We start from the raw sequence: 23,411 nt of genomic DNA, 5'->3' as shown, positions 1-23,411 counted from the left end.
CTTTCTTTTCTCTCATCCTCTTCTATGCAAAAAATAAAATAAAATCACGGTAGAGGACAGTACATGGTGAGTGTATTTTGATAATACAAAAGAAAGGCAAGGGAGGATGTTCTTTCAACCAAAAGTAAGCCTTTATTATGTCAAGAACATGATCCCAACAAGGATCCTGGTTTCGGCGTACATAAACGCCTTCCTCAGGGAATACTTGACAGTGTAGGCAGGTAGCTGAGAGAAAACTCTTGAGCATCAGAATTAATGTTGACAATTAAGGGGACGCTCAGCGTTTTCTATCAGCTACCTGCCTACACTGTCAAGTGTCCCCTGAGGAAGATGTTTATATACACCGAAACTAAGATTCTTGTTGAGACCATGCTCTTGGCATAATAAAGGCTTGCTTTTGGTTGAAAGGACATCTCCCTTGCCTTTCTTTTTTACTGTTGGTATGCCAAGGTGAGGATTTCTTTGTTTGCCTGTTTGAGTGTATTTTGATCTCTGACAGGTAAATTTTCAAATCCAAATGAGAAAATCTTCCTTTTCCTGTCATCAGCAGCAGATGAATCCAGACGCATGGGTTAAGTCCAGGCAGAGATAGAGAACATCAAAGCTGTGATTTATCATCTCAAGGGGGATGGGCCCAGCTTCTTGGATAACCATGATTCAGTACCCGTTGATTAGGGATCCTTTCAGCTAGTGTCTCTAGCTGGCAGTGACACACCAAAGCACAGATTACTTCAGGACACAGGTGGGATCATTGGAGCTTTCCCATCATCCCCTAACCCTTCTCACACAGGGAGTGTTCCCTTACTTCTGCATTGGCTACCCCATGGAGGAGTTGGAGGAGGGTGAGCTGCCTCCATATCTCGCAGATGACCCATCTGTGGTGCCGATGTTTCACAAAGAAGAGTTGCCTGCATGAATTGTTAAGGCACTGGAGGCTTTGAATATTGAGTCCCCTGAGACTCCCTCTTCCTCAGGAGTAAAACCCAAAATGGTGAGCACCAGGAGACCATCCAGGCCCTTCCCAGTGCATGAGATGATGAAGGAGCTAGTGTCTGCACAGTGGGATATGCCAGTCTCTGGGCTCAAGGTGGCTAGAGCCATGGCCCGCTTTTATCCCCTCACAGTGGAGTTGGCCAAGCTGTGCTGGCCAAAAGTGGACACACTGGTAGCAGCGGTCCACTGAGAAGACTAAGCTCCCAGTGGAGGGTGGTATTTCCTTAAAGGATGTTCAGACTAGGAGGCTTGAGTCCACCCTGAAACTTTCTTTCAAGTTGGCGGCTTTATTTCTCCAGGTGGCTATCTGCAGCTCATATGCTGCGAGAACGTTCTTTGGCTGGGCTCAACAAGTGGCAGAGTCTCTAGAGGACATGGAGGACTCTCCACTCCACCTTTTCCAAGCATGGAGGTTTTGCTCACCTATTTGGTGGATTCCCTGTATAATCTGGTCCGGGCTAAGCAGATGATGCTGATAGTCACAGTGCGACGTTCCCTATGCCTCTGGTACTGGGCCGCTAATGCGGCCTCTAAGCAGTGGTTAATAAAGCTCCTTTTTAGGACAACAAAGTGGGGTGCACAATGGTGGGGATTATAGTGGAAGAAGATGGCACATGAAAGTCGATAACTAAGAAACATAAGGGATGGTTGCAAAGCAAAAAGAGTAATTTTTAATTAGCAGTAATACTGTTCTTGTTTCTCTTCTCTGCAGCTCTGAACATGACCAGCGCTTCTAGTTTTCAGATGTTGCGTGGAGCAGTCATTATCTTCACAGGGCTCCTTTCTGTTGCCTTCCTGGGACGAAAGCTGCAGTGGAATCAGTGGCTTGGTATTTTTGTCACTATTACTGGCCTAGTGGTCGTGGGACTGGCAGATCTGTTAAGCAACAATGAGGGAAAACAGCTCAGCAAAATTATTACAGGTGTGTGCATGGGATGGCAGATTTTAAAACCAGTAGAGTTTGGAAATCACAAGCTTTGTTGTAGGTATTTGCATTTAGAAACTCATGGTGCAATCAAACAATATAGAATGGAATTTACAGGTACTTGGACTATAATATCAATCTCAATACTCATGCTGCTTTATTCCTTCTGCCTTTCTCAGTAATTCTGTTACAGATGGACAAAAATCTAGAGCAACCGGATTTCATGTGTACATAAATTAAGTAAAATTAATACCTGTCAATCTACTTGGGATCAGGACAAATACATCAACAAATAACACTTTTTTTTTTTTTTTTTTTTTTTTGGAGCGTCGGAGTATTTACCACCGCTGCCGGAGCTAAAACCCATACTACACATTAGTAAAGGAGGGGGATAATGAGGCATATGAAACTTAGGGCCTGTTTTACAAAGCCGCACTAGCGGCTGCAGCGCGGTAACGGCTCCAAAGCCCATAGAGATTTAAAGGGCTTCAGGGCTGTTGCCATGCAGCTTTGCAAAACAGGCCCTTAGATACTAACTGTTAAACTATAAATCTGTAAAGTGAACTAGGAGCTGCACAGATACCAATGTAGCTCTTCAAATATCGGGGAGATATGGAGACTAGCATATTACAATATTTTGAAAAAAGCTTTTATGCTGAATCTTAAATATGGTAATTAAATTGAGAAAATCAGTTCATTTTTATAGCACCAGCAATGTAAATTGTATATAATTAATATAATTGCAATGCTCCAGCCAAAAAAAGCACTTAAACTTCTAATTACAACAGAGTTAAGTAACGGCCTGATTGTATGGTGAATGATGAGATGGGTATTTAAACATAGATTTGCAAATACTGAAGAGAAGCAGGGTGGATTTGATTTAAAAATCAAAATACTAGTCAGACTTGATTTAAATCATGTTTTTCTTATTGTATTCACAGTCACTCAATACTGCCTAAAAAAAGGAATATTTGTATCAACTATTTCTTAATTAACAACTGTATCAAAATGACGGTAACATGCAGTAATAAATATATTTTTGCTCAAATATGATGGTTCAAAAGGCAATCTTTAAGAAATATGATGAAATCAAAATATTTATCAAGCTGAAGATCCTACCTGTTAAAACATATTCCTTTTATTATCTTCATCAAAGCACTTCTCATGATGTTTGGCGCACCAGGCCTTGCATTGCTTTCCTTTTGCAAGCATGCCTATCTTACCTATAGGTAGAGGAACTTTATTAAAATATTTCCAAACTATGTTTCTTTTATCGTCTTCTGCCATTATAGGGTTTCTCCTCCAAGGAGAGAATAACACGATAAAGCTCAAGCTATACACAGAAAGATCCCAAGACTTGTAGAGTATTTTGCTCAAAAGGTTCACTTTCAGTTTTACTGCTTGCTCTCCTCCTTGCACTTAGCTCCTGTGTAGATATATAAACTTAGCACTTAAGAGGTAAGGGGATGAAGAGGAACTTCATTAAAATATTCCCATACTGGGTCTCTTTTATAGTCTGCTGCCATTATAGGGTTTCTCCTGCAAGGAGAGAATAACTGATAAACCTCAGGCTATACATAGAAAGATCCTAAGACTTATGGAGTATTTTTCTCAAAAAGTTTCACTTTCATTTTTACTGCTTGCTCCTCCCTCCTTGCACTTAGTCCTTGTGCAGATATATAAACTGATGATTCTGTGTAAATCAGTTTACAAAGGAACAGTGGAGCTAAAGTCTTTTTCTCAACTCTTTATATTTTTAACATTTTTGCTGTGAAGAAGAAGCATTTTATCTCTGCAGACACAAATTCACAGTTTTGAGAAATGCAAAGCCAAGCATCTGTGATATCTTCTAATTTGCCCATAACATTATGAATAGATTAATTGAATTCATTTACCAAAAAATTTAAACATTGCATAAATATACAACCTCATGCTATGTAATTAAAAATGAATCTTCATAACTTTTGGACTAAAATGTATCTTAAATAGAAAACTATCTTAGATAGATTCTTCCTCAAAAACCTCTAGCGGGAGACTTCCACGCATCCACCACCCTTTCTGTAAAAAAGTATTTCCTTAGATTACTCCTGAAACTATCACAATTTCTTCCTATGTCCTCTCTTATCAGAGCTTCCTTTCAAATGAAAGAGACTCGCCTCCTGCACATTTATATACCTTTCTCTTCTTTACTTTCCTTTTGTATTTTGAATGGAGTTCTTTTCAAAATTGTTTTGAATTATATATTGTAAACCGCTTGGATCCTTTTTGGCTATGTTTGCGATATATAAAGTTTTAATAAACATAAACATCTCTTATATCTCCTCTCTCGTTCCTTTCCTCCAAAGTATATATATTGAGATCTTTAAGTCTGTCCCCTTACGCCTTATGATGAAGACCACCAACCATTTTAGTAGCCTTCTTCTGGACTGACTCCTTCCTGTTTATATCCTTTTAAAGGTGCGGCCTCTAGAATTGTACACAGTATTCTAAATGAGGTCTTACCAGAATCTTATACAGGGATATCAATACCTCCTTTTTACATTACATTACGGATTTCTATTCCGCCTGTGCCTTGCGGTTCTAGGCGGATTACAATATAGAAAATATCTGGGACATTCCAGTAGAATTACATTTCAGGATAGGAGTAAGTTACAGGAACAGTGAAGAGTTATGATATTACAATTTCTCAGAAGATATTACTTATTACAGAAGATAGTACATATAGCAGAAGATAATGCATTTTACAGAGGTAATACATGTCAACTCGATCAGTTAAGTCAGGTGTAGAGTAGAAGAGTTACAGTACATTCTTGATCACAGACAAAGAGATAGTATGGATGAGTGATTCCGAAGTCGTTGATTGGGAACTCATTGGGCGGTGGTTAGAGTGATGGGAGATATTTTTTGAACAGTAGTGTTTTTATTTCTTTGCGGAACTCTTTTATGTCTGTTGTTTTGGTCAGTAATTTAGAGATGTCAGAGTCTATTTTGGCTGCCTGTGTCCCCAGGAGGTTGTCGTAGAGTTTCTTACGACAAGTACCGTTGAGTGGTGGATAGGTGAAGAGGTTCTGTGTTCTCCTTTTTCTTGGTGGGTGGTAGTAGTGAAAACGGTTATTTAGGTAACTGGGTGCCGTGCCATGGGTAACTTTGAAAATGAGACAGTAGAGTTTGAATTGTGTTCTTGCTTTTATTGGTAACCAGTGAGATTCTAGGTATGCATTGGTAATGTGGTCGTATTTGCTGAGTGAATATATGAGTCTGAGGGCTGTGTTCTGGATGGTCTGTAGTTTTTTTATTGTGTTGGTCGGGCAGGGTAAGTAGAGGCTGTTGCAATAGTCGACGATACTTAGTACCAGGGATTGGACAATGATCCTGAATTGGTCTTTTTTAAAGAATTTTCTGATTTTTCTTAAATTTCGCATTGTGAAGAATGCTTTTTGGGTGATTTTTTGGATTTGTGTTTGCATTGTACAGCATCTGTCTAAGTGTATTCCAAGGATTTTGAGGGAGTTCTGTATAGGGTACTTGATTGAGTTTACTTCCAGTTCTGTTAGGGATGGTGTTTTGTCTTTCTCTAGTAATAAGAATTTGGTTTTGTCAGAGTTTAGCTTCAGCTTGTGATCTATCATCCATTTATCCACTGTTTCCAATGTAGTTTTCAGGCGTTCTGTGGAGATTGGGTTATGTATGTCGAATGGAAGGAGGATGGTAATGTCGTCCGCGTAGCTGAGAGAAGTAATATTTTGGGCGTCTAGGGTGGTGCCTAGGGAAGATATGAATAGGTTGAAAAGTGTGGGAGAGAGGGGAGAGCCTTGTGGTACTCCACATGGATTGGACCATGGTTCAGATAGAATGTCTTTGGATTTGACTCTGTATGTTCTATTTTTGAGGAAGCCTTTGAACCAGTTATGAACTTTACCTGAAATTCCTATTGCGTCTAGTTTTTGGAGGAGTATGTAGTGGTCCACAAGATCGAATGCAGCTGATAAATCAAATTGGATGATTAGCAGTTTGTTTCCTTGGCTGAGGTGACTTCGAGCTATGTCTAGTAGAGATACCAGTAGAGTTTCAGTACTGTAGTTGGTTCTGAATCCGGATTGGGATGGGTGTAAGATATTGGCTATAGCTCTCCCTGTGCAGTCTAGCATCCTTCTAGTATTTGCTGTTGCCTTTTCAACCTGTTTTGCCACCTGAAGTTCATCATGCACTATCACACTCTGAGTCCTGTTCCTCTTTCGTATACAGAAGTTCTTCACCCCCTAAACTGTATTGTTCCCTTCCTCATGTTGTTTACACCATCAAGGGTGTCCACTATATTGCACATTTTGGTATCATCCACAAAGAGGCAAATCTTACATGACAGTCCTTCAGCAATATTGCTTACAAAAATATTAAAAAGAACAGACTCAAGAACTGAACCTTGAGGCACACCACTGGTAACATCCCTTTCCTCAGAGCAATCTCCCTTGACCACTGCCCTCTATCGCCTTCCACTCAACCAGTTCCTGACCTAGAGGGTGGAGGAATTAAAAGAAATCTCTGTGAACGTGGAAGACATACTAAGCCAAATTGACAAATTAAAAAGTGATAAATCATCTGGACTGGATGGTATACATCCCAGGGTACTGAAAGAACTCAAATATGAAATTGCTGATCTGCTGTTGATCTGTAAACTGTCGTTAAAATCATCTGTAGTACCTGAAGATTGGAGGATGGCCAATGTTACGCCAATACATTTAGAAAGGGTTCCAGGGGAGATTTGGGAAATTACAGACTCATAAGCCTGACCTCGGTGCCGGGCAAAATAGTGGAAACAATTATAGAAAAATAAAACTGGAACATGTAGGCAAATGTGATTTAATGAGACAGTCAGCATGGGTTCAGCCGAGGGAGGTCTTGCCTAACCAATTTGCTTGACTTCTTTGAAGGTGTGAATAAACATGTGGATAATGGTGAGCCAGTTGATGTAGTGTATCTAGATTTTCAGAAAGCTTTTGACAAAGTTCCTCATGAGAGGCTCCTGAGAAAATTAAAGAGTCATGGGTAGGAGGCAATGTTCAATTGTGGATTAAGAGCTGGTTATCAGACAGAAAACAGAGGGTAAGGTTGAATGGCCATTTTTCTCAGTGGAGGAGGTAGTATGCCGCAGGGATCTGTACTGGGATCAGTGCTGTTTAACATTTATAAATGATCTAGAAATTGGAACTACGAGCGAGATGATTAAATTTGCAGATGGTACTAAACTGTTCAAAGTTGTTAAAATGTATGCAGGCTGTGAAAAACTGCAGAAAGACCTTGGGAAATTGGAAGACTGGGAGTCCAAATGGCAGATGAAATTCAATGTACACAAATACAAAGTGATACACATTGGGAAGAATAATCCAAATCATAGTTATCGGATGCTAAGGACCACATTGGGGATCAGGGCTCAAGAAAAGTGTCTGGGTATCATTGTAGACAATACGCTGAAGCTTACCACTCAATGTGCGGTGTTGGCCAAGAAGGCAAACAGGATGCTAGGAATTATTAGAAAAGGGATGGTTAACAAGACTAAAGGCTCCTTTATCAAGGCACGCTACGGGGGTTAGCGCGTCGGACATTTTATCACGCGCTAACCCCCGTGGCAGCCTAAAATCCTAACTCCTCGTCAATGAAGGTGTTAGTATAGTATTCCGTGCGTTAAACCACTACTGCGCCTTTGTAAAAGGACCCCTTAGAATGTTATAATGCTTCTGTATCGCTCAATGGTGTGACCTCACCTTGAGTATTGCATTCAGTTCTGGTCTCCTTATCTCAAAAAAGATATAGTGGCACTAGATAAAGTTCAAAAAAGAGTGCAAGATGATAAAGGGGATGGAATTCCTCTTGTATGAGGAAAGACTAAAAAGGTTAGGGCTCTTTAGCTTGGAAAAGAGATATCTGAGGGGAGATATGATTGAAGTCTACAAAATCCTGAGTGGTGTAGAATGGGTTCAAGTGAATCAATTTTTTTACTGCATCAAGATTTACAAAGATTAGGGGACACTTAATGAAGTTACAGAGTAATATTTTTAAAACTAATAGGAGGAAATATTTTTTTACTCTGAGAATAATCAAGCTCTGGAACGTGTTGCAGTTAATGGTTTTAAAAAAGGTTTGGACAAATTCCTGAAGGAAAATTCCATAGTCTGCTGTTGAGACAGACATGAGACGGTAGCATGGAATACTGACTACTCAACCAGCCTCTCTTAAGTTTTCTAGATATTTTTGCCTATCTTCTTTCTGTGATCTTTTGTAGTTTATGAAAGCTAACCTCTTTTTCCTTACTCTCAGGTACTACTTTTGAGAACCAAAGCAGCCTTCTTTTCCTCTTACTTTTACTTACTTTCCTTACAAATGGTTTGTTCCCTTACAATAGCTCCTTTCAGTTTTGCCCACTGCTTTCCTACTTCTTCCAGATGTTCCCATCCAGATGATAGTTGTTTGTTGTTTTTTTTAAAGCCTGGAACATTTACTTTTGAATGAGCCCTCTCTACACTTGTCTTAATATTAAACCACACATTGCTGTGATCACTGGATACCAGATGATCACCCACTGTAACATCAGAAACACCTTTCCTGTTTGTAAACACTAAGTCCAGTATGGCCCCATCCTGCATGGGTTCCATTACTAGCTGCTGGAACAGTTCTCCTTATAGAGAATCTAGGATCTCCCTACTTTTGGAAGACCCTGCAATAGGGATACCCCAGTCAACATCAGATTTCATGTTTCATTTTCGCCAGAGAAAAGATGAAAATATATTGGTCACTAATGGCAACTTTGTGGAGATCTTCCTTTTTTTTCTGTTCTTATATATAGGCCCTAAATGTTGTTGTTATTATTCGTTTTCACTCGGCTTGTAAGAATGACTCACTACTTGTCAATGGAGCTAGTTTGTATGAGAATGAAATATAATCGATCATGCCAAGTATTCCTCGTTCTGTACGCCAGTTGCAGTGACCTGTATTTGTCATGTATGTTGCCTAGTTAGTTCCTGTTTAACAATAAAATGCCCATTTTCAAAATCTCTGCTGGTCGGAGCTTGGAGATACTTGGTTGAAAATTTTTCAATCTAGGGGGAACTTGGCTTGAAGAAGCTGGGAAGCACTACTGTAGATCACTCTTCCTGGATTGCCTCTTTTTGTTTGATAATGTATTTGACTAAAGAAGCATTTCTTCACTAGTCAAATTAAGGAGTAAAATATGTGCTCAGAAACTGAATTTTGATATCTCACAAGACCATAAACAGCATTGCCACTTGAACTATCAGGCAGGCCCTCAAAAGACAACATTTTCTATTAGTTTAAATAAATAGTAGCTTGAAAGAGAAGCTAGTTCAGGTCTCCTTCTACACTTTTTTACTCTTAGCACTTCCTAGATTAACCATCATAAGGAAGCTGTCTGTTTTATCAACTATTTGCCATAAAAGATGAAGTTTTACAAGAGGAAAGACTTTGAAACTGAAACTGCATTTGAAAAACTAAGACTGAATTACTTGAATCAGATAAACAAATAGAAAATGAACTATTACTAGAAACGTTCAAGATTTCTAATAGTCCTTGAAATAGTTAAGTTACTGGGTTTGTATTTTTTTTTTAATATCAATAAATTTTTATTGAAAAAGAAATCAAACAGAAACTAACTAGATTCACAATCAGGACCATCCGGTACTAAACAATAGTCACAATCAAAATACAAGGTCCACCACCCACATCAATCCCACCAAGAAATCCCCAACAAATGTCAAGTCGACCCATATCACATAATAACCCCCCTCCCCCAACAATACCGTACCCAATACCCCCATTCCTCCCCCCCTCCAACCCCAAACATTCCACCCAACCCCCACTCCAAAAGAAAACATCCAGTACCCCCCTTCTCTCCCCCTCTAAAATCCACCAATAATCAACCCCTAAATTTGCCAAAAATCAAATCCCAATCCCTACGATGCATATCAAAATATCTATGCTGTTTAGCGGTTACACATTCCATATGAAGTAAAGAACCCACCTGGTCCTTCCATTCCCCTTTCAAAGGTACCCGGGTCCGTTTCCAATAAGAAGCTAGCTAGCATTTGGCTGCAGAAAGACCCATGTGAAGTAGTTTCCTACGCCACCAGACATCTCTCAAATTGGTAAGACCCAATAAACAAGTCTGTGGAGTAAGCGAAACCAGCTCCCCCAACAAGGCAGTCAAGCAGCCAGTAATCATAACCCAATATGGTTGAACCTTAGCGCAATTCCACCATACATGAAAAAAGGTACCTCCCCCCTCCCAACATCTCCAGCAAACATCAGGTTACTGGGTTTGTATTTTTGTCTTCTCTCCTCTCCTAGGTGATCTACTCATCATCCTGGCACAGGTGATCGTAGCTATTCAGATGGTCCTAGAAGAGAAGTTTGTTTACAAACATGATGTACACCCTCTTCGAGCTGTAGGCACAGAGGGTAAGTAGGCAAACTGATTGATACTGTCGCCCATTTTATGTAATATTTTTTTGCTTCTTTGCCATTTACTTCAAAATTTGGAACTTGCTTTTATGCAGATGACATTCAGTTTTTGATTAAGATTCAGGGCTCCTTTTACTAAGGTGTAGTAGCGCGCAAACCACACACTAAATGAAAAATACTAATGCAAGCTCTATGGAGGCGTAAGCATTTAGCCGCGCATGCTAAAACTGCTAGTGCACCTTAGTAAAAGGAGCCCTCAGTCTAATATCAATGAGAGACACTCAAGTAGCTACAATCATTTGAAACTAAATATATTCAAAACTAATATTCTGTTTATGGCTCTTCTGATATACCTTAAGATTTCAGCAGATGGAGTCGAGTTTATAGTATTAGATGAGATGCATACTTTAGGGGCTCCTTTTACGAAGGTTCGCACGCTAATCCGGTGCATGCGCTAAAACCGCTAGCGCACCTTCGTTTACGAGTATAATTCATTTCACGGGCGGGCTGGGGAGCGATGCCGGGGGTGGGGGCTCGCAAATCGAGTCAACGCTTGTTTTGCGAGGCATGATTTGCAAGAGTGTTTTGCTTGTGTAGCAAAACATTCGCAAACCGCATTAATCGTAAACCGAGGTTTGGCTGTATATGTAAACTTTTCTGAGCTCTCCTGGGAGAATGGGAAATAAATAAAATAATCAATCTCTGGGATTGTCTGTGCCAGAAACAGGACACTAGGTTTGATGGAACTTTGTTTTCACCTGATACAGCAAGTTTCATGTTCATTTTGGCACATATTTTATAAACGGCGCCTAACTTAAGTTGGAAACACCATTTTTAAAAAAAGGATTTGGAAAACAAAAACTGTAGGTGCCTACCAGTGCCTTAAAAAATGGTGCTTACAGAGACACTTTATGACACTTAATGCCACTGTGGGCATAGGTAATGCCAGAAGTGGCAGTAGGCGTCAAAGTGCCTCCGTAGGTATGATTCACGTGAAAGGTAGGCACTGGAAATGTAGACCCTCGAAACCCTGGCCTACATTTCCAGCACCTACCTTTCCCGAAGTGTGATTCTATAAAGATTGCCATCATGTGATTGACATGTGATCAGCGGCCATTTTTAAGGCAGCCTTATTGGTTACACTTGCTGAGAAGCAATCTAAAATTAAAGAAAAACTGTAACAACCTCACTACTCCAAAATGTAGATTGGCTCCCATTACCCAAGAGGGTGGTTTTTAAATTATGCACTTTGATTTTTAAATTATCTGGACAGGCCCCAATATATATGTTTCACCTGCTGTTGCCTTTGTTAGGATGAAGTGGCAGATCTCTTTGGAATCAATTAAGTTACATTTTTTGAAAGATATTTGAATAGTCTCTAACATAACAAATAGCTAAAATCTGGAATGTTCCTCCAAGTGAAATTAAGGGCCTCTTCTATCAAACTGCGCTAGCAGTTTTTAGCATAGAGAGCCGTGCTGAATGGTCCGCGCTGCTCCCGACGCTCATAGGAACTTAATGAGCGTCGGGAGCAGCGCAAGCCATTCAGCACTGCTCACTGCATTACAAACTGCTAGCGCAGTTTGATAAAGAGGCCCTTAGTTTAGTTATGGATTACAGTGGTACCTCGGTTTACGAGTGCACCGGTTTGCGAGTGTTTTGCAAGACAAGCAAAATATTTGCAAAATCGGTGCCTCGGAAACTGAGCATGGCTCGATTTACGAGCGCCCCCCTTCCCCCCTGCAATCCGGCACCCTCCCCCCTGCGATCCGGCACCCCCCCAACACGATTGGGCACCCCCCGCCATGATCCAGCACCCCCCCCCCTGCCGCTTCTTACCCTCATCTGGGCACCCCGAAGATCGGCCTCCTCGTCTGCTGGGCCTTGAGCATCTGCGCATGCTCAAGACCTGCAAGTTCACGTTCCCTTGAGCATGCGCAGATGCTCAAGGCCTAGCAGATGAGGAGGCCGATCTTCGGGGTGCCCAGATGAGGGTAAGAAGCGGCGGGGGGGGGTGCTGGATCATGGTGGGGGGTGCCCAATCGTGGCGGGGGGGAGTGCCAGATCGTGGTGGGGGGGGGTGCCGGATCGCAGGGGGGACCTTCGAGGGGAGCAATGCCGGTTCTCGGGGGGGGAACGCATCAAAGCATGTTTCCATTATTTCCTATGGTGAAACTCGCTTTGATAAACGAGCATTTTGGATTACGAGCATGCTCCTAGAACGGATTATGCTCGTAATCCAAGGTACCACTGTATATGTTTTAGCATAACTTGAAGAAACAAAAGACTCTCCGTAGAGTTGATGTTCAAGATGTAGGCTTTATTTAAAAATTATACTTGGTAATCCACATAAAAATATATCTAGGACGATACACTGGGAACTCCGGACCCAACACGGTCCATATTTCAACAATACAGTCTGAACGAATGTAAGTTTCAAGTTTCAAGTTTATTCAGTTTTTGATGAATCGCCTATTATAAATTCTAGGCGATGTACATGATACAATTTTAATATAAGAAACTTACAAAATAGTTCAAAAATACAGGATATAAACGATACATACATGACTTAAGGAAAAGGGGGAAAAGTTACAATAATAGGGAGTTGTTAAAATAAAGGAAAGAACAATAGGGAAGGTATTATAAAAAACCAGAGCACAAGATAAAAAAAAGAATTCTGAAATTGTGTTAAAAATCATAGGCGTCTTTAAATAAAAAAGTCTTTAAAAGAGATTTGAATTTAACAGAATCAGGTTCAGAACGGATATACTGTGGTAACATATTCCACCACTGAGGGCCCATAACTGTAAAAATGTCTAGTCTTCTGGTTCCAATAACCTTTAAAGACGGAACTGAAAGGAGACTCTGTTCTGATGATCTTAATGATCGTTTTGGTTTGTATGGAATTAATAACTTAGATATGAATTGCGGTTCGTTAAAAGCTAAAGTTTTAAAAATAAGAAATATTATTTTAAACATGATCCTATGGCCAATTGGTAGCCAATGTGCATCCTTCAAAAGAGGTGAAACATGGTCGTACTTTTTTGCGTTATAGATTAATTTTACTGCAGTGTTCTGGATAATCTGTAATCTCCGTTTCTCCTTGTTTGTAATATTTAGAAATAAGGCGTTACAGTAATCGAGTTTTGATATTATAAAAGAATGGATTAAAATTTTCAGGGATGAAGTAGTAAGAAATTTAGAGATTGATCTGATTTGACGAAGTTTAAAGAAACAGGTTTTAATTATAAGAGAAATGTGATCATGGTATGACAGATTCGCATCAAGAACTATTCCAAGGATTTTAACTGAAGGAACCAATTCAATTTGAATTTGCTTAAGATAAAAAGGATTACTAAGTGTTATTTCTTTTTTCCATGTAAACAGAATGGATTTAGTTTTATTAATATTTAACGCAAGTTTATTAGTATCCAACCAATTTTGAATTTTTTCCAATTTTTGATTTATATCTAAGATTTCTGAATAATTTCCAGGATCCAAGGGGTGTATTAGTTGTATGTCATCGGCGTAAGAGAATGGTATAAAACCTAAGGCCTGACTAATTTCTAGTAACGGAGATAAAAAGATATTGAATAATAAGGAATGAATATACGTATAGCAAACTGATGTCTTATGTGTAAGTGAAAATTAAAGTGAAAATTAGCATAAGCTGAAAACATTTTTATTTCTAAAATATTTAGATTTGTGAGTACCTATAAGGTATCTAGCAGAATATAAATAGCATTATTACCCGTGTTTCCCTGAAAATAAGACAGTGTCTTATATTAATTTGGGGTCCAAAAATGCAGTAGGGCTTATTTTTGGGGGATGCCTTTTTTTTTTATGTACAACAATCATCTCTCCCTTCCTGTCTTCCACCCCAATTCTTCCTCTTTCCTTTCTCCCCCCTCCCCCATGTGCAGCATATTTCTATCCCTCCTTCCCATCCCCCTGTGCAGCACAACCCCACTGACCCTCCCAGCATGAGTCTGACATACCTCTGCTCCAAGGCCTCCAAAAACAGCAGTGGTGGCAGCACTCTGAACGGGCTGCTTTGCGATCTTCCCCACTGGGGCCGGGCCTTCCCTCTGCAGCATCTTTCTATCCTCCCACTTTGACGCAGCAGAGGGAAAGCCCCAGCGGGGAAGCCCATGAAGCAGCCCATTCAGAGCGCTTCCGCTTCTGCTGCTTTAAAAGGCCTCGGACCCTCGGGGTGAGGGTCACTGAATTGACGAGTCCGATTTTTTTTTTTTTTTTTTCAGCAAATCGGGAAGCACTAGTGTCATGGATGGAGTCAGGGACATTCTAGGAGGGTGGGGCCTTGGGGGGGTCGATCTTAACTAGGGCTTATTTTCGGGATAGGGCTTATTTTCGGGGAAACAGGGTATATTGTATATTATGACATTTTAGAAAGGATGTCAAACTTGAAATAGAGATGTCCAAGTTGGTACATCATGGGTGGTGCTTATATTTTATAACAAAATCTTCCAACAGTAAAGCCCCTTCTAACATACAGGGGAAATGGATATCCATGTGCCAATCAATTCCAGCATGAACCGAAATGTCTAACATTTGAACAGGTCCAGACAGGAACATGGATGGCAATGTGGCAGAGTAAAATCATCCATGTTATAAAATTGCCACACAGATGCCCATATGCCAGGACTTAAACATATTTCAGCTATTTTAGGAAGTAGTCTTCTGGATTTTATTTACTTATTAGGATTTATTTACCACCTTTTTGAAGGGGTTCACACAAGGTGGTGTACAGCAAGAATAAGTCAAATATAAGAATAGACAATTACAGCCACAGAAAAAATCAGAGTACAGTACAAAGTTATGGCATAGTATGTTTATATTAACAATGTACAACTAAAAAAAAAAAAGAAACTCTGGTATATATATAAAAACGCAAAACAAAATTTAAACTACAGTACAAAGATAATTACTCGTATACCATACAAAAATATACCATTTTAAGATGTTTAAATATTTTTAATATAGGAGATACCCTCAGATAAACTCACCTAATCAGCCATAGTTAAAGGCTTTTGCTGTCTGGAAGATGAGTATGAGTTTTTCCTTTCATTGGGCTTATCTCTCAATTTCAACACAATACAGTATATGTAAAACATTTTAATAACAAGGTGTAAGCAGTGAAGGAGTATATAGATTAAAGAGAGAGAGCAATAGAGGCTAGAAAATAAGGAACTAATTTGAAGTAAGTTGCAAATAAGGTGCTTGAAAATGATCTCATCTATGGTAGGAGTGAATAAACCTGTCCTGCTATGGTATGTGTAGCCAAGTGTCACTCCTTGTGTGTATGACTAGTAGGTTAGTTCTTCCATTAAAGACCGGGGTGCTTATGTTGCACTTATGTTGTGTTATGTTTTTGTTTTTGTTTTCATCGGTGGATTGTTTTCACTGTGGATCATTGGGTCTCCCCATTTTTCTTTGGTGTTATGTTGTTTGCAATCTTATATCCTGCCAAATCATCCATGTCTAAGGAAGTGTAGGATCCTGTGGCATTTTACTAGGGCTCCAGGAAGAGTAAAAATTTTTAATCACGATTAATCGCGCTGTGCATTAGCGATTCATCGCAATTACTATGTAAGATATTTTTAAAAAAGAAAATTCTAAAGATTCCTGAAATCTACAATTACTAATCATTTCTATAGCACTGCTTGATTCACACTGTGCTGTACATATTAAATGTACAACCCTACATGTTACACTTGTGCCTAGAAAAATTCCTCAGGCTCCACGAATTCTGGTGGTCTCAGAAATCTTTCCTAATAAGAGGAATTGGGAGTATCAGCTAAATCCATTAGCGGTCCTTAGTAACAGTACTTTTTACTTTATGTATTTGCATAGTTTGGGCCAGATTCTGTAACCAGAACTAATATCAGCAGCTCCCAATTGCATGTCAATCGTGCATCAGTGTTGGTTTCAGAATTGCACCTGTGGGAAAGTTAGGCGCTGGAAATGTAGGCCAGTGTTTCCCTATTATGGCGTTGGCCACATCTACTTTGGCGTTCGACAGCCTAAAATGTCTACATAAGCGCGATTTCAGTGCCTTTTATTTAGGCACTGGTAGGTGCATCAACCTCGCCGTTTTTTGCCATTTCTAACAGCATTCTCAGTTAGGTGCCAATAGGGTACCAATTTTAGAATTTCCCCTTTTTATGTTTACATCTTTTATTAGTTTTACAAAATAGTTAGTCAAATGGAAACAGGTAAAGCAATATCATCTGAAGACTAAATCCCCTTCTAACATCCCAAAATTCCAAGTCCCACCCATAACACCATACATTAGAAAAATGTGATGTGTGTTGTGGAGAAAGTCAAATATTGAAAATTAAAAATTCTTATTTATTCAATTTTCAATTTTCTGAGCTCCCAAGGGAGCTCAGAATGGTTTACAAGCATTTTCCCCTGTCTGTCCTGGTAGGCTCACTATCTAAAGTACCTGGGGTAATGGGGGGATTACGTGACTTCCCCAGGGTCACAAGGAGCAGTGTAGGTTTGAACCACAACCTCAGGGTGCTGAGGCTGTAGTTTAACCACTGTGCCACACTCTTCCCCCTTTCTTTGTACTGTTGACATTAGTGTTATCCAGAAAGGCTAGATTATCCGATATCCACTAATAAGAGCTCCATCCCCTCCCTTCTGGGTCTACCTTACACTCACTGGTGATCTAGTGATGTAGTTGGGGCAGGAGCAATCCCCAATCTCAAAATGACTGCCATGACCTAGAATATATTGAATCAAGTTGCTCAAGTTAGAAGCAGAAGTGGGAAGTATGATTTAAAAATTCAGACTCTTCCTTAATGTTTTTTTTACTAATTGTTCCTTTTAGGATGCTTTGGCTTCACCATCCTGTCCCTGCTGCTTATCCCTATGTACTACATTCCAGCCACTGAATTCAGCAACAATGACCGGCATGTCCTTGAGGATGCCCTCGATGCCTTCTGCCAAATGTTCAACCAACCCCTTATCATTGTGGCTCTGTTGGGCAACATCAGCAGCATTGCCTTCTTCAACTTTGCTGGTATTAGTGTAACCAAAGAGATCAGTGCCACCACACGAATGGTGCTGGACAGTCTACGGACGGTAGCCATTTGGATTGTTAGCTTGGCTGTAGGGTGGGAGATGTTCCATCCCCTTCAGATTCTCGGCTTTCTTATCCTTTTGGTGGGGACAGCTCTCTACAATGGACTGCATAAACCACTGCTTGACAAGATCCCTTGGTGTAAGACATCTGAAAATGACATATCAGAAAGAGAGAGCCTCCTGGGCACTGATCGAACACCCATCAATAATCCAAGTTGATGAAAAGTTGATTAAGAAAAAACATTTCACAACTATACTTTTTTTTCCCTTTAAGACTTAAGACATTGGAAGTAGTAAGTGATTCAGAGAGAAAACGGATAAGAACCAAAAACTATCTGCTTGTATTTGGGTTGGGGATAATAGAGATAGTGTACAGATATAATTTGCCCTTTTATCTATTAAAGACCTAGATATCCTCTTCAGGAACGGGTAAAGTGACCCTCTCTCCTGCAGAACAATATGTAAGAGAAATGAAGAAAATTAGTACTTAGCCTCTTATTTCTAATGAAATCAAATAATGAGATTGGTCGAATCTTTATATTTATAGTACTGTTAAAGATTTGGCTCACATAGGATTAATTGGTTTCCTAGTCTAGAAACTGGTCCATAGAAAAAGGTACAAAAAAGTATTATCATTTAATAATAGCAAAATTTCCCTCCAGGCCATGCTCTGTTTAGTTCTTTTCGAATCCACTGAGTTTACTTACCTAAGAAGAAAAAGGGCTGTTAATGCAAAGTAATAATGGTATAATTACTGTTTTGTCCTGGCAATTGTACAAACTGGTATATTTCATTTGGGAGATGTTTGTGTTATATTGGATCTTATTTAAAATTGGTTTTTTATTAATACAGACTGAATATGTCCCAGATATGAAAGATCAAAGGATATATCAAGAATCTTTAGTGTAATGTGGATCACATATCTTCCAGTCCAGTGAACTTTACATTTTACTTGTGAACGAAATTTTAAACCTTGTAGGCTAGAGAAGGAATAACCAAGTTTGCACATATGTTTTCTTTCCCACTATTGAAGACCAAGAAGTGTACAAGCCCAGGAGTTACTCCATCCATTATCATCTCTTTGTGGCCAAGTAATATTTATTTTTTAGTTTGATATTAGCTAATGGGATAGAACATCCAAGTACCCCCACCTAGCTGTGATAAAGATGAAATAAAGGGAACACACTTCTACATCATGACTTTTAAAAAAAATGCAGTCAGGATATTGACAGTTATGTTACTGAACTGAAAATAGTATGCTTCACTGTAATTACTGTTTAAATTAAAAAGAACATTGTATTGAAACTTTAAGGACTTTCAGGAATTCATGATAAACAGATGGCGTATTTTAGTTTTCCCTGTTTCTTTTCCTCTATGTTGTACATAGGCCAAAAGAAGAATCTCTGATTCCTTGCATATCTTCTGAAAATCATATCTTCTCAAAATCATAATTTAACCTAAAATCATTTAAATTTTAAACAGATCCCTTCCTAACATGCAAGTTTAAAGTGGCCTTTTAGAAAGGATGTCTAACTCAGTATAGACATGCATTTTTCATGTTTTAGAACAGGTTGTACTGGCACAAAGAAATACCACCTGGAGTGGCAACTCCAGGAGGGCAAACGGTAAAGATGCTAATAAACATGAGTATGGCAACCAGGATAAACTCATTAGTACAATGACCCAAATACAGCCACATTTCAGCATCCGCCTGCATCGGGGCAAATAAATCTTATTGGACACAGTGCTCTGCTGACTGTATAGGCCTTATTGACAGAATCCTCTTATGTAAAGAGTTGTCATACAGTTAACGAGCACCCGTGGGGATTGGTAGATGCCTGATAAATGTAGTTTCTGGCTGCTTGAGACTGTATACAGTACACAAATATAAACAGATCTTTGGACCCAAAAATGGAGGTCTTGGTTTATATTTGAGCCACCCCAGAAAACTAATGTCGCTGCTGACCATCCACTCCAAATGCCTCTTCCTACCCCCCCCCCCCCAAAGGCCACTAGCACTGCTACCCTCCACTCCAGTACTCCTGAGGCCACCGGCGCTGCTCTCCTCCTTTTGCACCCAAGATAATCGGCGCTACTGTCCATCTCCTTCTCCTCTTCCCCCTCCTCGCTGACTGGCACTGTGCTTACCATCCATGTGCTTGTGCTGAAAGCCTGCCACCGATGTTCTATGCTGACCCTCTCTGAGAATATTTCTGTAGTATGCTCACAAGAATGGACAGAGTAAGCTAAGGTTCAGCATAACATTCCTATCTACTAGAAAGGATATTATCAAGGTAAGAACCTAATCTCTTTTTTATAATTAGACCAATTAAGACCTATCTATTCAGAGTAAATTTTAACCAGATGTTCATAGTGTCCCATGTATCACTAACCCCCTCTTCTATTAAACTGCGCTAGCAGTTTGTAGCGCAGAGAGCTGATCTGAATGGCCCGCGCTGCTCCCGACACTTGTAGGAACTCTGAGCGTCGGGAGCAGTGCTAGCCATTCAGCGCAGCTCACCACACTTAAAACTGCTATCGCAGTTTCGTAGAAGAGGGGGTAAGTCCCTAGCATCTGGAAATAATTTTTTGTATGCTGCCTATTTGGGATTAGATGTGCCTGCCTGGTAGCAGTATATACTATTCCCCCCAAATTTGCGGGGGTTCCATTCTAGGAACCCCCGCAAATTTTGAAAATACACAAATGCGTTTTTTTACCTGTCAAAAGGCAGGAGAGGGCAGCTGGAGCGCTGGTGGGTGAAGAAAATCACTCGCGGTCTTCTCTGACCGCCTCTTCCTGTAGTAAAGTTGGGCTACACTACTCAGGAGCTGCATTGACATGCAGCTCCTGAATGGTGTAGCCCAACTTTACTACAGGAAGAGGCTGTCTTTGAGTCCGCGAACCGCAAATTCACGGGGGTACACTGTAGTTAGATATGCACCTAGGGATTTTCTGGGTAATCATATGTTCACCAAAACAGTTGCTGATGTTTACCCTCCCCACCCCCCCCCCCCCCCCCCCGCCAACCCCACAAAAAAATCATCTGGCAGTCTCTCTGTATCTATGAAGGTTTACTCTTCTAATATTCTGATTTCTAGCTCTCTTTGTAGCAAGACTGACAAATGGCACCCTCCCCACCACTGTCTCATTCCTCCCTTCAACTATCATCAATGAAGCTGTCTTTTATAACACCATTCTCTCCTCTGCTCTAGACACTCTTGCTCCTCCCATTTCATGTTCTATAAGGTGTGCCAAACCCCAGCCCTGGCTGACCTCCAATATTCACTGCTTGTGCTCCTATGCCTGATCTGCTGAACGTCTTTGGCTTAAATCCCGCACACGCTGACTTCATACACTTTAAATTCCTGCTGACATCCTTCCAGTCTGCCCTCTCACTTGCCAAACAAGAATACTATGCACATTTAGCAAACTCTCTTAGCTCCAAACCTTGCTGTTTTCTGTCACACTAAATTCTCAAAGTGCCATCACCTCCAATACCCCTTCACTTTCTCCCCAGATTATGGCTGAGTTCTACAATTAGATTCACAATATTCACCTTGAGTTCTCAACCAGGTGACCACACCCCACTGCTATGTCTCCCTTCTGCCAAATTTTCCTCAGCCTCTGCCACTGTTTCCTTATTTTCTGAAATCAGTGAAGAGGAAACTGCACATCTTCTCTCCAAACCTACCTCCTGCTCTTCTGATCTGATTCCCACTAATCTGCTCTACACTGTCTTCCCCCCCCCTGTCAACCCTCCTATCTATCACATCCTCAACCTATCATTCTCCACTACAACTGTTCCTGATGTATTCAAAGATGCTATAGTTATAAAAACCCTTCCACCCCCCTGGTGCACATACCCAGCCTTTCCCACCCACCCCAACCCTCCAATAAACAAAACCAGACCGTCCATCTATCTGCCACCTCTTGCCAATTCCTATTGTCATCTCTGCTCTTCTTCCCCCCCCCTCCATACACACTAAAATTTACATGGCCAGACTGTCCCTCTCTTTTGACCCCTTCCAATACCCACTGCTACCTCTTTGTGTCCCACACATTCACATACCTACTGCTAGCATGTCCCTCTGTCCTAAAACTGCCCGATTCAGGGAAAAAAATTACAATTTGATTCTGCCTATTGAATCAATTTTTCAATTTGGTTTGATTCATTTTCCAGTTCAAAGATTTTTATTGATTTAATAAAATACAAATGTAATACAAATCTAAATGTTAACGAGGCAAGATACAGACAAGTTGTACAAAGCAAAGAATCATAAAATATGATCTATGCAATACAACAAGCTGACCCCTGCCTATCTAAAAAGAGTGTCAGCACAACCTGCAGCCATAACCATATACAATATCCAAAGCACAGAGGAACACTGGGGTTATACCTCTGTATAAATATGAATAGCGAGCCATCTAATATAATAAAATGCTAGGCCGCGCATGCGCACTAAAAAAAAACGTGTTCCCTGATCTGTCACGAAAACACGAGTGCGCATGCGCACGTTTTACGTCATCACCTACTCTCCATCTCACGCCACCTATCACTGTCATCACCTGCTCTCCACCGATCACTGTTCCTCCTGCACCATGCCACGCCAGGCATGTCCGCAGCCGGCCTCGAGCTCCTGGGGGCCGACGGCGCTGTGCTGAGGTCCCGCCTCCCGCTTCCGCACTACACGGCGCCTACTACTGAGATCCTACACTGAGATCCGCGATCGGGTTGCCATGGAAACCCCGCCGCAGCCTCGCAGCTAGGTAGGGGGACAACAATCGCGCTTATGTTCAAGCCGCCGCCACGACTCCCCTCTCGAACCGCACCAGGATCGAGAGAGGAGCTGCGGCGGGGGCTTGAGCATAAGCGCCATTGTTGTCCCCCCTACCTAGCCGCGAGGCTGCGGCGGCCTTCCTCACCCGGCTCACATTGAATCCAAGTAAACAACCAGGGCTGCCTAAAGAAACAAAGTTTCACGGTGCTTGGCCCGCAAAACAATTCCTGCCGTTGCCAAAATTTGGCCCACCGTTCCTTCCCTTCCTCCATCAGGTACAGTTCATCTCCGCCTATGTTAAAAGGAGTTGCTTTGAAATTGGAGCCCTGCCGCCACCGTAACACATTCCCTCTGCCGCGGTCCCATATGTCAGAGAAGGGGCAGGACCAAGGCAGAGGGGAACGTGCTACAGCAGTGGCAGGCCTCCGATTTCGACGCGGCTCCTTTTAACATTGGTGGATTCACTGCACCTGATGGAGGGAGGGAAGGAAAGGTGGTTGGGCGCTGTTGAGCCCCTCTTTAGCCTTAGACCCTCTCCTAACTGCTCCCTCCTGTCTCAGCCCACTGGAGCACCTGATGGAGGGAGGGAAGGAAAGGTGGTTGGGCGCTGTTGAGCCCCTCTTTAGCCTTAGACCCTCTCCTAACTGCTCCCTCCTGTCTCAGACCACTGGAGCACTTGATGGAGGGAGGGAAGGAAAGGTGGTTGTGTGCTGTTGAGCCCCTCTTTGCTCTCAGACCCTCTCCTAACTGCTCCCTCCTGTCTCAGACCACTGGGGGGAGGTGCCTGTTTTCAGCTGCAGGGATGGAGGGAGGGAAGAAGAAAGAAGGGGCCCTGGCAAGCCAGTTATCAAAAGCCAACCATAGCCTGGGACCCCTACATGATATGAATAATGACCAGACAACAAAAGGTAAGAAAAATAATTTTATTTTCTGTTTTGTGATTACAATATGTCAGATTTGAAATGTGTCTTGAGGGAGGCTTCCGCCGTGGCTTTGGACAGGGATACCATTTTCGTGGGAGCCGGCCTTCGGAGAGGCTTGGGACACGGGGATGGATGCGGGAGGGGCTGCCGCTGCGAAGGGCTTTGGTGGGGGAGCCAGCCAGACCATAAGTGTGGGGACGTTGTAAGCG

The 23,411-nt window shown here is 41.2% G+C and overlaps 1 protein-coding gene across 2 annotated transcripts in view; it reads left to right on the top strand.

Annotated features, from left to right (window-relative positions):
* SLC35F6 (solute carrier family 35 member F6) overlaps nt 1-18,811 on the top strand; it is a 43,819-nt gene extending 25,008 nt beyond the window's left edge. For both annotated transcript variants that reach the window (XM_033938236.1, XM_033938237.1), the window contains exons 4-6: nt 1,706-1,915; nt 10,274-10,384; nt 17,247-18,811. In XM_033938236.1, coding sequence (XP_033794127.1) covers nt 1,706-1,915; nt 10,274-10,384; nt 17,247-17,719 — 794 coding nt within the window. In that variant the 3' untranslated portion in view covers nt 17,720-18,811. The remainder of the gene's footprint in view (nt 1-1,705; nt 1,916-10,273; nt 10,385-17,246) is intronic.
* Nucleotides 18,812-23,411: the final 4,600 nt, after the last annotated feature.

This window comes from Geotrypetes seraphini, chromosome 3, assembly GCF_902459505.1.
Source record: "Geotrypetes seraphini chromosome 3, aGeoSer1.1, whole genome shotgun sequence".
NCBI classification, from domain to species: domain Eukaryota; kingdom Metazoa; phylum Chordata; class Amphibia; order Gymnophiona; family Dermophiidae; genus Geotrypetes; species Geotrypetes seraphini.
This window is presented reverse-complemented; position numbering and strand designations above follow the sequence as displayed.